General features: G+C 43.1%; 1 protein-coding gene across 5 annotated transcripts in view; it reads left to right on the top strand.

The window, feature by feature from the left end:
- The window catches only part of PHACTR1 (phosphatase and actin regulator 1), a 520,877-nt gene that overhangs the window by 317,619 nt on the left and 189,044 nt on the right, over positions 1–14,214 (top strand). For all 5 annotated transcript variants that reach the window (XM_058555251.1, XM_058555252.1, XM_058555250.1 and 2 more), the window contains one exon: positions 6,511–6,675. In XM_058555251.1, the coding sequence (XP_058411234.1) occupies positions 6,511–6,675 (165 nt within the window). The remainder of the gene's footprint in view (positions 1–6,510; positions 6,676–14,214) is intronic.

Here is a 14,214-nt window from a genome sequence, read left to right as displayed (position 1 = left end):
TGATATACAGATTGGATCCATTTTTGACTCGATGATAAGGGATGAGGAGGAGGAGGGTGGTGCACAGAGTGTGGAAGACTGGGGAAGGACAGTGAAGGTCAAGGAAAGGACAGAGTGGGAGGGTAGATGAGAACACCACAGGTCATGTACTCAGCAGTGTTAACACTGGTGTGTTTTCAGCCATCATGTCTGTGTTTGCGCCAAACTCTGTAATACCTCCATGGGCAATGTGGCAGTGTCGATTTATCTCACGGCTCCTTATAGGACTATACTGTTCCCTAACCAGGCAAACTTCTCTGGGCAAAAGAGCCTCCATTTGCCCCCATGACCTTCCTCCTCTAATGCCCAGTCCTCCTCCCACCTACCCCCCATTGCCATCTTCATCCCCTTCCTCAACTCATGGGACAAGGCAGGGGCTCCTGATTTTTAGAATAAAAGTGTGTCACTCCTTTTTTTGTTTTTTTAAACGCACCTCGTAGTTAATACAGATCAGTCCTAAATTGGACAGAACTCTTCGAAGAGATCTGGCCTCTATAAGAGAGTGTGATGTGACTTCTTCTGGAGTGAAAAAGGGAAAGTACTGCCTGCTCATGCCTGATAATTCATATCAATCCTCCGTTTCCCTGCAATAAGGTATCTTTGTAAAACAAATTGCAGTTTTGAAAAGGGAAGCCCCAGTCACTGAGAATTTTCTATATGGCTGGATACCTGTGTGACATCATTTTGCAGCTGTAAGAAAAGGTAACCCTGCTTGTGTCAGAAAAGTCACAGGTTTAGGCCGTGGGCAGCTCAGCGTGGTTAACTGACAGCTGATCTCACCTCCGCCTCCATCTTTGGCTCCCATTCCTAGGATGGTGAAATACGGTGAAAACATAACCCCTTCTGATAAAATTAGAAAGAAAAGTGAGTATTAGATCCTGCTACAAAGCATTCTATTTTTGAGTTCTCTTTGGGTTGAAAAGCAAGTATCCAATCTGTGAGAATCTTAGGCCCTCCGGAAATCCTAAGAGCACTTGGCACATGGAGAGATCTACAGTTGGGGCCCCAGATGTCCTGGCCCTTCTGCCTCTATTGTTGACTAGACATCAGCCAGTGCAGACACCGTGGCTTCCTTCTTTCCAAACTTCTCAAGGGGACGCTGCACGACTAACACTTTCTAGGCCAACAGGACGCCAGAGTTGGTGCTTTCTTTGGATAAACCTTTTGAAAACTAAGCCACCATGAGAAATATAATGGTGAGGGTGCCGGGTGAAGTGGCCCTTGCCCACCACCATCATTGCATGCTCTGAGAGAACACCAGGAGCACCCCCGGGCGACCACAGCGGGTGGGCTTCAGAGCACAAGCAGACACAGCTACTTGAGTTCTCAGTAATTAAAATCATGCATAAGTCAAGAATTTTCTCTCCTGCTTTTCTAAAGAAAAAGAAAAATCATCTCCCAACCATTTCTCTCCATACGGGTAAAGGAAATCCCAGTCATATCATGAAAGGGAGCTCAGATTGTCTAGTCGCTCAGAGAGTATTTTCTTGGATGGTGGCGCTGGAAAGACCCCAGAGATCCTCTAGTCCAGGCCTCCCTTCCTTCAGTTCTCTGAATCAGCTCGGCTGCCTAGCTTCCTACCTTTTGATTCAGCATTCTCAGTGCTGGCAGTTGACATTTGAGCTGATTCATGTCTAAGGGAGCATTTTCTCCAGACAGCTGTCTCCTCTCTCAGCAGCACAAGGAGCCACCTTTGAGAGTAGCGGGCTTGGGCAAAGCAGCCTTTTCATTATCTGTGTCAAAAGAAGGCTGTTTTTATAAACACGCCTGGCCCGTATGCCCTTTCCTCTCCCACTTGCCTCCCTCCAGTTCTCTCATGTCCCTGTGGTTGGTCTATCGGAGACCACTTTATTCTGAGCCCTGCTTTGTTTTCTTTTGTTTTCCCTTCCTCTTCAAACTGTATTCACAGTTGGCCTGCTTCCTAACTCTTAAGCCTTCCGATTTCATTATCTGGTGACAAAGCAGTCAGGTTGAGAGCTAGTCCCCATCATCAGATGAATTGGAAAAAAAAAGTAGTGTGCTTGATTATAATATAAATCATTTAAACGTAAAGCAGTCCCGTCTGCTGAATAATCTGCTGCACTTAAGGGCTAAACATCTTGAATTTAATAATATACTTATTAAGGATTCATTTAAGGATGGAGTTATAATTATGCCTTTTTAATGCTCTGTCAGCTCCTTGCCACTCTAGGTTTTTTAAAGGCACTCCTAATTTCTTATAATTATTTTAACGTGGTAATTGCAGAATAATTTTTATTCATTTCTTAAAGATGTGATTATGAAACAGCTTTTTGATCCTAGTGGTGCATTTTTCTTAAGACGAATATGATACAGATTTTCATACCTCTCAAGATGTGTGTGAATGAGCGAATCAAATGCCCTTATTCGTTTACTTGTTCAACAAATCATTACTGAGTGCAAACTGAGGATCAATTCTGAATAACTTGTATCTTGATTTTTTTTTTTAGGATTTAGTTTATAGTTTTTCCCTTTAATCTTGAGCAGAAGATGTTTTAAGTAAGCTGAACTCAGAGAAGCCTCAACCTGGATACTTTTTAAATTTTACCTTTGTGTCTTAGACTGCTTGGAGAATCAAAAGAAAGATGGAAACTCTTCCAACCAAATGCAGATACCCAAATATACATGAAATGTTGCACATAATTCCCGTGATTTGATGGCGCCCCTGAAGCCCGTGGGGATCCATAGATCCCGGGATGAGATGCTGCTACAGGGAGTGTTTCATTTCAGCCCCTGTGTGTATTTAGAGAGGGAGCAGGAGACGGCTCCGGGTAGGTCACTCGAGTGAGGTTCCTAAAGGCCAAGGCAAGCGATTAGAACCTTCTACTGTCAGTTGTGGGAAGCCATTGAAAGTTTCTGAGAAAAGCAGGCTTCTAGCAACAGTCTAAAATATAGGTTTGAAGGCCAGAGACGGGTTGGGAATGTAGGTTTGGAGACTTGCAAAATCTGGACAAGCAACAAGATTATAAACTAAGATAAGAAATGGGGAAAAGGTGATGGATGTGACAGAGAACGTGATCTTGGGAATCAGATGACAAGACCGTTTTGACTTTGTTGCCATCCTAGACTCAAAGCCCTCTTGGTACTGTTTCCAGTTGTCACTAGCTGTGGAGCTCTACCTAGCTAATGAGCGCTGTGGAAGAAGCACTGACACAAGCCACTGATACCTTTTAAAGAGAATAATTTCCAAATTCAGTGTTGTTCTAGAATTCAGTGTTGTTCCAGAGGCTGTTTACTTGCTCCATGGGCTTCCTTCGCATTCCTCCTTGTAGCTGTTTTTTTTAACTTCTCTTCTCAGCCACTCTGCAACCCAAACTTACTTAAAGTCTTTTCTATCTTTATCTTCTTCTCTTCAGCCTCCAATAATCCATTTTATCCACTACTGTTAGATTTAATCTCCCTGAGGCCCACATCTGATCTTTGACATTTGTGATCAGAGACCTCAGTACAAACTTGCAATAACTCAGAATAAAGTCTTCCAATGACTAACACCTCTATATGTACTTTTGATCCCACCTCCTCTTCTCCTCCCTATAAAACCCTGCTTTATAAATTTTTCAACCTCTTTCCTACAGCTTCAATTTCTTATTCTTCACTGGCTGTTGCAGCTCAGCCTACTGACCAGATCAAGTCTCCCATCCCCATCCCAGCAAATTTCCCTTCAGCAGTTCTCTGTTAACGTAAGAGATAAAATCCCAACCCCTAAAGAGACTTTGCAAAAAACCCCTTATCTGGCTCCATAGCCCTGGTCATTGAGCGGCTATCCTATTCTGCTTCCTCCTTTTATAATCAAAGTTATTTAAAAAATGTGAAGTCTTCACTATCTACATGGTCATGAAAAAAAAGCAAAAGCTTCAACCATTCTTGCTTCCTTGTCCTCCTCCTGTTAATCCAGAAAGTTGCCAAGATCTGTTGATTCTACCACCTAGCTGAATCTCATCTTTTCTTTGTGTCCCTTCCGTCATTGCCCTCCTTGGATTCTAGTCACTGCCGCTCACGACTGTTGCAGGGGCCTCCCTATTTCTCTCTCTGCCGGTTGTTTCTTCAAACTCCAGGTCAGGTTCCCGTTGCTGTTACAATAATATTCCTAGAAACACATCCAATTGTGTCCTGATTGTGTACCTTCTCAATCGGGCTAATTAAAATTGAACGTCTCCCCCACCTAGGCACTCTTAATCTCCTTTACTATGCTCTGCTTTTTCTTTTCTTTTTTCCCCAAAGCATGTATCTTCTAACACACGCTACAGTTCACTTAGTTTTCATATGTGTTGTCTGCTCCCCACCCTACCTCCCAGTGTAAGCACCACAAATTGTTATTTTTATCTGTTTTGTTTACTGATATAGCCTACGTGTCTGAAACATAGTGAGCACTCAGTACGTCTTTGTTCAATGTAATAATGTCAATTCCCATTTTTAAATTCTCATCCTTCTGCTCAAGGATAAAACCCAGACACCTAACAAAACCTTCCGGAAGCTTGCATGATCTGGCTGCAGACTCGTCCAACCCCCACCTCTCACCACTAGCTCTCTGTCTCACTTTGTGTAACTGATGCTCCTGGTTCACTGGGTTTCTTGCAGTTCCTAGACATGCCATGTTCTTTCAGCCCTCTCTGTTCCTTTTGAGTCTGTTTCTTCGTCCATGGATCCACTTCTCCCTCTTCCTCATGTGGGGAGAACAGTTCCTTCTCTTTCAAAATCTAGCCAAACATTACGTCCCCTGGGGTCTTCTCCAACACGGTAGAGCAGAATTAGCCGCGCTCTCCTCTTTGCCTCCATTGATTTTTACACAGCTGCCCCTATTGCGGCCCAGTTTTACACACTGATGCCTCTCTGTCCTCCTCTAGACTCTATGCTCAACCACGTGCAATTCTTCTGTGCATCCGTCCCACAAATGATCAGGGTCTGGCACAGTATTAAGCAGTCACTAAATACAATGATTGAGGAGAGGAGATACCAGTGCGTTGAACCATGTAGTCAAAGTTGTAAGCACCATCACCATGCAACATGTGTAGATCATTGCTGCCCTCACCCCCAAAGCTGTCCCTCCCCCCGTGTTCCCTGTTTCCATGAATGGAGGGTGCCACTCCACTGATGTGAATATGGGCATCAGGAATGATCTGCCTCCTCTCCCTCAGGTCACCCAATTAGTCACTAAGTCCTATTGACTTTGCTTCCCAGACACCTCTCAAATTCCTTTATTTCTTTTCAGTCTTGCCCAGAAGCCTTTACCAACCTGTCATCATCGGTCACCACAGCCCACTGCCTGCACACAGTTGAGGTTTCATATATACTTGTTGAATGAATGAATCTCCTGAGTTAAAACCATTTCAGATGACAGCAGGCAGACTACCAGGTTGCAAGACTGAGCTTCTGAGGACAGCCTGTGTTGCAAAGTCCAGGAGGTTTTTCTGAAGGATGGTGTTAGAGGCCCAATGAAGTGGGTTTGGATTGGCCACAGCTCTAGATGTAATTTGACTTTCTGGAAAGACGAGTCCCTCCCACCCCCTTGATGTTGCCAAGGAGGTTATTTTCTTTGATTATTCCTGTCTTGAAAATTCAAGTCAGGGTGTAGTTACCTCACTGGGGTATGTAAATGCTCACGTACATTGGAAAAGAGTTTGTTTTATTCCAAGTGATAAAAGAGGTCAGGGTGATTGTGGCCTTTAAGGAAGGATCTGCCAACAATTATGAGTGTGAAGGTCTCCATGTCCTCAAATGTAAAGTTATTGGGATTAGTGTAGGTGGTTCCTAAAGTTCCTTTTGGCTCTCAATTTCTAAGAATTTTTTTTTTATTATTAAAGCAAAACACCAGGAACAAAAAGACCTACAGGAATTAAGGCAATTGTGAAATCTTATGAAGGACGAATGATTCTAAAATTGGTCAGTAACCCTAAGGTGGAGCCACTCAGCAGATTCCAGTGCTTTGGTGGGTCTGCATAAGCAGGGTAGTAGGAAGGAGAGTTGTGTGTGGTGGAGACATTGGCGTTGGAATAGACAGTTGATAAATGTTTTCTCCTTCCTCGTTTCTCAGCAGACGGTGTTATAGTGATTGCGTCTGCCAAGTCTTATTTGAGAAAGTGCTGGACCAATAGTTACACTGACAGTCATTTGACTCTTCTGAGGCCCTCTCCCTGCCTTATGGGGGAGTCTCCAATGTGTCAGGGGGGCTCTGTTCCTCCTCCTCCCCCACCTTGTCCTCCCTCTCAAGTCCAAGTTAAGGTTGGACAAGTTTGGTTGGGGTGTTCCAAATCCCTAGGGTTTTGGCTGACTGTCCCCAGCCTTTAGAACACGTTGGTATGACTTCCATTCCAAAAGGCAAAAAGAGATACGGAACTTCGGTCATGTGGTTTATGTTATCTGTAACCATGGAAAACGTTGGCCATCTGTGAGGCTCCCATTTTAACACTTTTTTTTTTTTCTCTCTATTTCCATCTCTTTCTCGGGAAAAACAAGCTGAGGAAGTGGAGAGGCTGGCGGCGATGCGTTCTGACTCCCTCGTCCCAGGTACCCACACCCCACCCATCCGGAGGAGAAGTAAGTTTGCTAACCTGGGAAGGATTTTCAAGCCTTGGAAATGGAGGAAGAAGAAAAGTGAAAAGTTCAAACACACGTCTGCAGGTAAGAGGATTTTTTCCTTTGTTTCTCATTGGGTGTTTGTTGACTTCAAATCTGTATGTTAATTAGTAGAATTTTAATTATCATAGGCTGTCTGAACCAAAGGAAAAAAAATCAAGCCTTAGAATTGCTCTTGTGTTTAATAATTCTTCAGTATGATTGAGAATGGCTTGTAGATCCTGTGTGTTTTCTTATGTCTCAGGGTTTTTTTTTGTTTTTAAGTAAAAAACCACTCCTTTTATTTGATCTATAAATGTCTGAACTTAGAACTCCACCTTTTCTTTAATTGAATGCTTTCGTTCTAGCATTGACTAGAATTCATTCTGGAATCCATTTCTGATTATTCGTCCTCATTTTCACTGCTCCAGTAAAAATCAACACACAGCAGAAAACAAGTTATCTGTGGTCATTGATGGCTAAGAATAGGTTATTTCATGAAGGAAATATCTTGAATAAATGATTCTTGGACATGGCAGGAAAACACAGGAGAGTGGAAATGAAGCATCATTGTAATGACAAAGATAACTATACAGCTCATTGCCTGGTGGACAGCCAAGGAATTTGGAAAGAGTCAGCATAGCTGAGGGGTGAAGAGTGTAGACTCTGGAGACAGACAGACGGGGTTCAAGTCCCAGCTCTGGTACTTGGTAGTTAAGTGACCTTGCTCGATTTATTTAACTCTGTACCTCAGTTTCCCCATCGATAAAATAGGGGTAAGAATATGACTTAATATTGTGGAGAGTTTATGGGGCACATTATATGCATATTTTTTAAATAAGTAAGAGCGTGCAGAAGGAAATGTATAGGGAAAGAAACACGAAGAGTTCCGATTTCACCGTCTTGGGTTTGAGATGAGATGATGGAAGTGTTATGCAGATTCTTTTCATTTGTTTTGTTCTGATTTTGCTAATTATATGCCCTGGTCATTCCAGGCCTACTCCAGGGCTTTCATTTCCTTCTTCCTCAACATCCTCAAAAACTCAACCTGCTCGCTCTCCTCAGAATCATCCCTTCCTCTATTTCTTGGTCCCCTCCCCCTTTTGCTGATCCCCAGACTAACCATGAAATAGGAGGCAATCGGCTTCTTGTGTCTGAGCTCTAGTCCACAGATCTGAGACTTTTAATGCTAATTGCTTTGGGGAGTGAAAGAGAATAACAAACATAGGAAAGTTGCCAAAAGTCTTAAAATCTTAAATAGTTCTCATGGTGGACGTCTCCAGTTCATGTTTTCTGACTGTTTCTTAGATGGAAGTCCCAAATGCCCTGTTGCTATAATCTGTTAATTCCTGAGATTAGAATGAACCTCTAGATTCCATGAATCTTTAAATTGTCACCCCTCTGACGGAGTCTCTTTGCCTGACGGAATTTTCCTCCATCCTCTTGGTCATCGCACAGATCAGTTACTAAGTTAAGGTGTACTAAAACGGGTAGGTCATTCATGCATTCCTAAACACTACTAAGAGGTTTATATGCAAGTGAAACTCGAAATGATGACTCCTCTGTATCCACCCCCCATACCAGGGTGAAACAGAAAAGGGCACGTAGATCATTGCCTCGGAGAGGATAAATCTAAATGAAATATATTCTTTAGGCAAAGTGAGGTGTAGGATATGTAAGCAAGAAAGAAAAAGGAAATGTTCTGTAAGCACTGGAAAAAATGATAACAAAGATTCCTCAAGTTCCCTTACAATGGCCTTTCTGACTTTGTTATGAAAAATGGTTTATAATAATACAAACATATATTTCAATAATTGCCACTTATCAGCAAGAACCCCTGAGTGATGGGGTGGCAGATGCATTTCCTCCTGGCACATCAAGAGCTGAGTTTAGTCCATTTGGCAAGGCCAGAACACAAAGCTGCCGTGCTTCTCACGTGAGAAGACACCTGATCAGTTATGCTGATTCCTTCAAGATGTTGGAAGACTTGTCCTTTGATAGATGCAAATACAATGGCATCAGATTACTCATGAATGATTAAAAGTCTGAAAAAATTTTCATTTAAAACTCTTTGGGAAGAAAGAATTAAAACGTGACGTGCAAAGTTGCAACTTTAATCGTTCTTATTATTAACTGTTCTTAGCGAGTTCTTGTGATCTCTTTGGCCAAACTGATTAATTGGACAGCTGAATGTGATATTTGTATGTAGTTTTTTTTTAAAGAGACATTCAGCTCCTGAATTAGAGGAGGTAGAGGATATGCTATTGAATATCTTTATATCATGAAAAATGGATGGATACATGATATAAGTGAAATTATTCTAGTTTAAAAAAAATAGTCAATGATTTACGCTATAATATCCTTTGTATTTAACTGGATTCAGAAATATTATTTTTTATTTATGGAAAAGCAAGACTTTCTGTGCTAGATCTTAGCCCAAAGGAGAAAAAAATTGACAACATAAGGTTGTTTAACATGATAAATTGTGTATATGTTCAAGTAATACTTTGAAGTGCAAACTTCCCTATGCATAGGTAAAGAGTCAGATATTAAAGATACAAGAGGATTGATTGATTGATTGACTGTGGGACTTTTAATTGGCTGGCCAGTTTTAGCTGGTATGCATATATTTGTCTTGTATGTGTCTGTATGTTATGTCTTTTCACATGTACAATAATGTCCACAATTTTAAGTAGGAAAAATAAGTCTATATATTAAATTTATATTATGTAATTGTATTTAAAGATTTTATTTATTTATTTTTTCCCCCGCAAAGGCCCAGTAGATAGTTGTATGTCATAGCTGCACATCCTTCTAGTTGCTGTATGTGGGACGCGGCCTCAGCATGGCCGGAGAAGCGGTGCGTCGGTGCGCGCCAGGGATCCCAACCCGGGCCGCCAGCAGCGGAGTGCGCGCACTTAACCGCTAAGCCACAGGGCCGGCCCTGTAATTGTATTTAAAATTGTACTCTTTTTTGAATACATGAAACAACGTTAGCACAATGCATACTAGGCCTGTTATTATTTCCAGAGTGAGTTACATTTATAACTTGCCATAATTAGCTGTACTGTAGTTTTACTGTAACTCAAGTTATAGGACATGTGTGTCTGTGTATACAGCATCTTCAAAGGTACACCCAGAAATATTACTTTGTAAGTAGCATAGCAATAAGAAAACTACTTTGGAAAATTATGATCTCAACGTTTTCCTCAATTTTGGTATCAACGGTAATACGAATTTTCAAAGATAGACCTCATGTTTCAGGCTGCTCAGACATCCTTCCTAGTCTAAGCTGAAGGCAGCTGTCCTTAGAAGGCCCTCAGCATTAAGACCCAAAGATGGAGCTCTGGATAGTATGAAAGCATCACAGGACAAAGAGTTCCTCTCAGAAGCATCCCTGCATCACATGACAGAAGGAGGAGAACAGTCATGGATAGGACGTAAAATAATGGTCCTAAAGGAGGCGATCCCGACATGCTTTTCAGCCTGTCCTCAGAGGCCCTGCCCAGGGCCTGCAGAGCAGTTAGCCTGACGCCCAGCTTCTTATGCGGAGTCAGCAACGGATGTCCACCACACACCCCTACACCTGCCCCAGGACTGAAGACAGACGACAACATCCCCTCCGAAGTAGAACAGACAGTGCCTCCCCACAATAGTCAGCTGCAGCCATCTTATCCAAATTCCTTGAAAATGAGGACTGTATTTGTAGAAAAGGAGAACCGGCAGGAATAAACTGTAAAGATGCCACCGAGTTATGCCTTTACTTCCTCTTGACAGAAAATCATAAGCTGCAGGGGTTGGCCTTGGAAATCTACAGTGTGCCAAAATTCCCTTTGTGCTTCTGAGCTTTCCTGCACACCTAGGGCCTCGAGCAAAACATAAATAAATAAATAAATAACTTTTACTAAGTGCCTACCACATGCCAAAAGTGCATCTGGCTCTGGGAATATAACTATGAGCAAAACCAGACCTTGTCGGTGACCTCATGGCATACATGGTGTAGCAGGAGAGGCAGACAATCAAATCACAAGACTAAAGGTAAGACCACAGCTGTGATAAGGGCAGAGAAGGCAACTTGGGAGAATGAGAGGGGCACTTGACTCAGTTTGAGGGATCAGGGAAACTTTTCTGAGGAGGAGAAGTTTGAGCTGGGATCTGAGGGAAGGGTAGGGATTTAGAAAATTAGCACTCCAGGTGGCAGTAACAGCATGTGCAAAGGCCCTGTGGTGGAAGAAACAGTGGTGAGCAGTCTAGGAAAGCAAGAAAGACCTGTGGCTGGAGAGTGGAGAGCTGGGAGTGTGGTATGGGCTGAGGCTAGAGAGGTAACCAAAGACTGGACCCTCACTGGGCCTGCATCCTGAAGAACAAATTAGACAGAGTGTGAGTGGCTGCAGGGCCATTTAGGAGACCACTGTGCCGATGATAGTAGCTTGGACTAATGTTTGGTGGTAGAAACGGATGGATTTGGGAGATGTTATAAGGAACAAGTAACTGGAATTAAAGACAAGTAGGATGTAAGAGGCAGAGAGAGAAGTGCCAAGTTTGACACTCCAGTGCTGGTGTAGGGTGTATGGTGTGGTCTTACCTGAGATGAGTATTTTGCAAGAGTGGCAGGTTTGGAGGAGTAGGGGCGAGGTGGAGTTGGGGAGATAATCCAATTTTAGGTATGTGTTTGAGTTGACTTTGTGAAATCCAAGGTTGGCAATTGGACGTATGGAATGCAAACAAGAGGTCTTGGCTGGATATATACATTTTGGGTCATCTGCATATGCATGTTAGTTGGAGTGATGACCATGTATGAGATTGGCTAGGGAACAAGAATAGAGTGGAAAGAAAAGAGGGCCAGAGACTGTCTTATAAGACAAAGGAAGAATATCATCACTAATGACTGGATAGAGGAGGACGAACCTGTGAAGGAGATAGAAAGGAAGTAACTAGAGAGAGAGGAGGAAAGCCAGAAGAACGTGCTGTGATAGGAGCCAGGAGCGGAAAGTGTTTCCAGGAGGCTATGCTTAGCTCTGTTCAGTGCCGTGAAGAAGTCAAGTGGAAGAAGTACAGAAAAATGCCCATTGACTTCAGTGACTCAGACCAACTAGAGGTCATTGATGACTTAGCAAGAGTTGTCGGGGTGGATTCCTTAGAGGTAGATGCCAGATGGAGTGAGAAATTAACAGGAAATGGGGGAAAATGGGAATAAGTTTTCAAGAGGTCTGGCTGTGAAGTGTGGAAAAGAGATAGGACAAGGATGGATGAGGAGGAAATGTGTATGTGTCTGTAGGGGCTTGTGTGTGTGTGTTTTGATTGGGAGAGGGCTGTCTGTACCTTCTGACTTGTTGCTGTCATTCTATGGTGGAAGTGACATAAGCATGAAAAGCCATTGTGAAGGACCCACTAGAGATCAAGAGTCAGGAAATATATGAGACAAAAGAGAGAGGGTAAGGGTGCAGAGAAGTTAGGAGTGGGTGGGATATAAAACACAGATAGAAAGGTTAGTATCAGAAAAGGAGTGAAAAAGGAGGGAAGCAGAGGGGCTGGTGCAGAGGTAGGGAGGTAGGAATTTGGAAGTGACCCTATCTGATGGCTGAGCGTTACTGGGTAACAGTTGAGGTCATCTCCTAACAGGGAGGGGAGGAGAGGGACATGCAGAGTTAAGCCCGTTTCAGACTGAAGATTATGAATCTACACGGCACTGGTGACTTTTTTCAGTGGTTTTGGCTGTCCAAGTACAGCCACGGCTAAAGCACAGTTGGGTCCGTCCAGGGCTGGAGTTTTGCCAGATGAGTAAAAAGAAAAGAAGGAGGGGCAAAGGAGATTAGGGTATTTGTATCAATTTCCTAAGGCTGCTGTAACAACTCACCACAAAGTTAATGGCTTAGAACAACAGAAATTTATTCTTTCTCAATTCTGCAGGCCAGAAGTCCAAAATCAAGGTGTTGGCAGGGTTGGTTCCTCCTGGCTGGAGACTCCAAGGCAGAATCTGTTCCCTGCCTCTCTTCTAGTTTCTGGTGGTTGCTGGGCACTCCTCAGTGTTCCTTGGCTTGTAGCTGCATGACTCGAATCCCGGACTCTGCCTTCACATGGCCTTCCCCCGTGTCTCTGTGTCTCAAATCTCCCTCTCCTTTCTCTTATACAGACACCAGACATTGGATTTTGGGTCCACCCTATATCCAGGACAATCTCATTCCGAGATCTTTCATCACAGATACTGGGGGTTTGAACTTGGACATGTCTTTTGAGGGGACACAATTTAACCCACTACAGTATTGATTTTTAAATTGGATGGGAAAGGAGAGGTCCAGTGGTTGAGAGGAATTAGAAAAATCAGTAGACTTTAAGATCCAAAGAAGTCAAAGAATTTTAAAACTGTCAGTGGGAGCAGTTGCCAGAAGCAAGCTTGAGGGCGGGAAGACAAAACACGGACTAAAATCATGGAAGTGGGTGGCTGAGGTGGAGGAATCATCAGGAAATTATTTAAAATGTGGTAAATGATCCCATCTACTAATAGACACCCGTATATCTTTATTTGCAAAATTTTGCACTGATTCAATCTGCCATTTTCAATTAAGAAATACAAGGAACTTTTCTCTTTGGTTTTATCATTCAACTAGTGGCTAAATTGTTATTTTCTTGGAAAGATTCTGTATTTTCTTTTTTCAAATTGACATGTTTCAGTCCATCATACTTTTAGGCCAATAAAGTACTACAATTTAATTGATTTATAGAAAATCAAAGGTTCCGTTTTTTTTGTGTGTGTGTGAGGAAGATTAGCCCTGAGCTAACATCTGTTGCCAATCCTTCTTTTTCTGCTGAGGAAGATTGGCCCTGGACTAACATCCATGCCCACCGTCCTCTACTTTATATGTAGGCTGCTTGCCACAATAGGCTGTGTGTAGGTCCGTGCCCAGGATCTGAACCTGCGGACCCCAGGCTGCCGGAGCAGAGCATGTGAACTTAACCACCATGCCACTGGGCCAGCCCCTCAAAGATTACTTTTTAAATGTTCACTACAGCTATTAGCAAACTGACCTAAGGTAGGTAAAGTGTGTTTTAATGAGGCAGCAACTTTGAAATAGGAATAATTGATTGCCTGTTCCCCAACCACACAGTTGGGAACCTGTGAATCATGGCATCAGTCTTCGCTTGCATCAGCCCCACCCAACTGCCAGCAGTAATGAAGGGCCAGGCCTAAAATCCACTGGGAGCTCCCCTGCTACTCATGACAGAGTCCAGGAACAACCTGCATGCTTCTGCCCAGTGTTTTCTGTGCAACACAACACTGATATAATGGTGTTTGTGGGCAGGAGAGTCTTAGGTAGTCACGTGAGCACTACTCACTAAGGAGCTCCAGCCTTCTCATTAAACCCCTCTGACTGATTGCCCTTCTGCCATCGGTTCTGCTTCCCCCCAAATCTCCCAGTGGAACAAGAGCCAACCCTGAACCCTGGCCTGTTAGCTAACCACTTCACTGGATGCTGGCTGCCCCTTTTCCTCAGGGCCAGACTCTGCTTCCTTTATTTCTTCCATCAATTCATCCAGAGTCACTGATGGCTTTAGCAACCGCTAGTATCCAGGAATCGCGTGTCTCTAGAATTGTGTCTCTTCAAA

Source organism: Diceros bicornis, chromosome 14, assembly GCF_020826845.1.
Source record: "Diceros bicornis minor isolate mBicDic1 chromosome 14, mDicBic1.mat.cur, whole genome shotgun sequence".
Classification (NCBI taxonomy): domain Eukaryota; kingdom Metazoa; phylum Chordata; class Mammalia; order Perissodactyla; family Rhinocerotidae; genus Diceros; species Diceros bicornis.
This window is presented reverse-complemented; position numbering and strand designations above follow the sequence as displayed.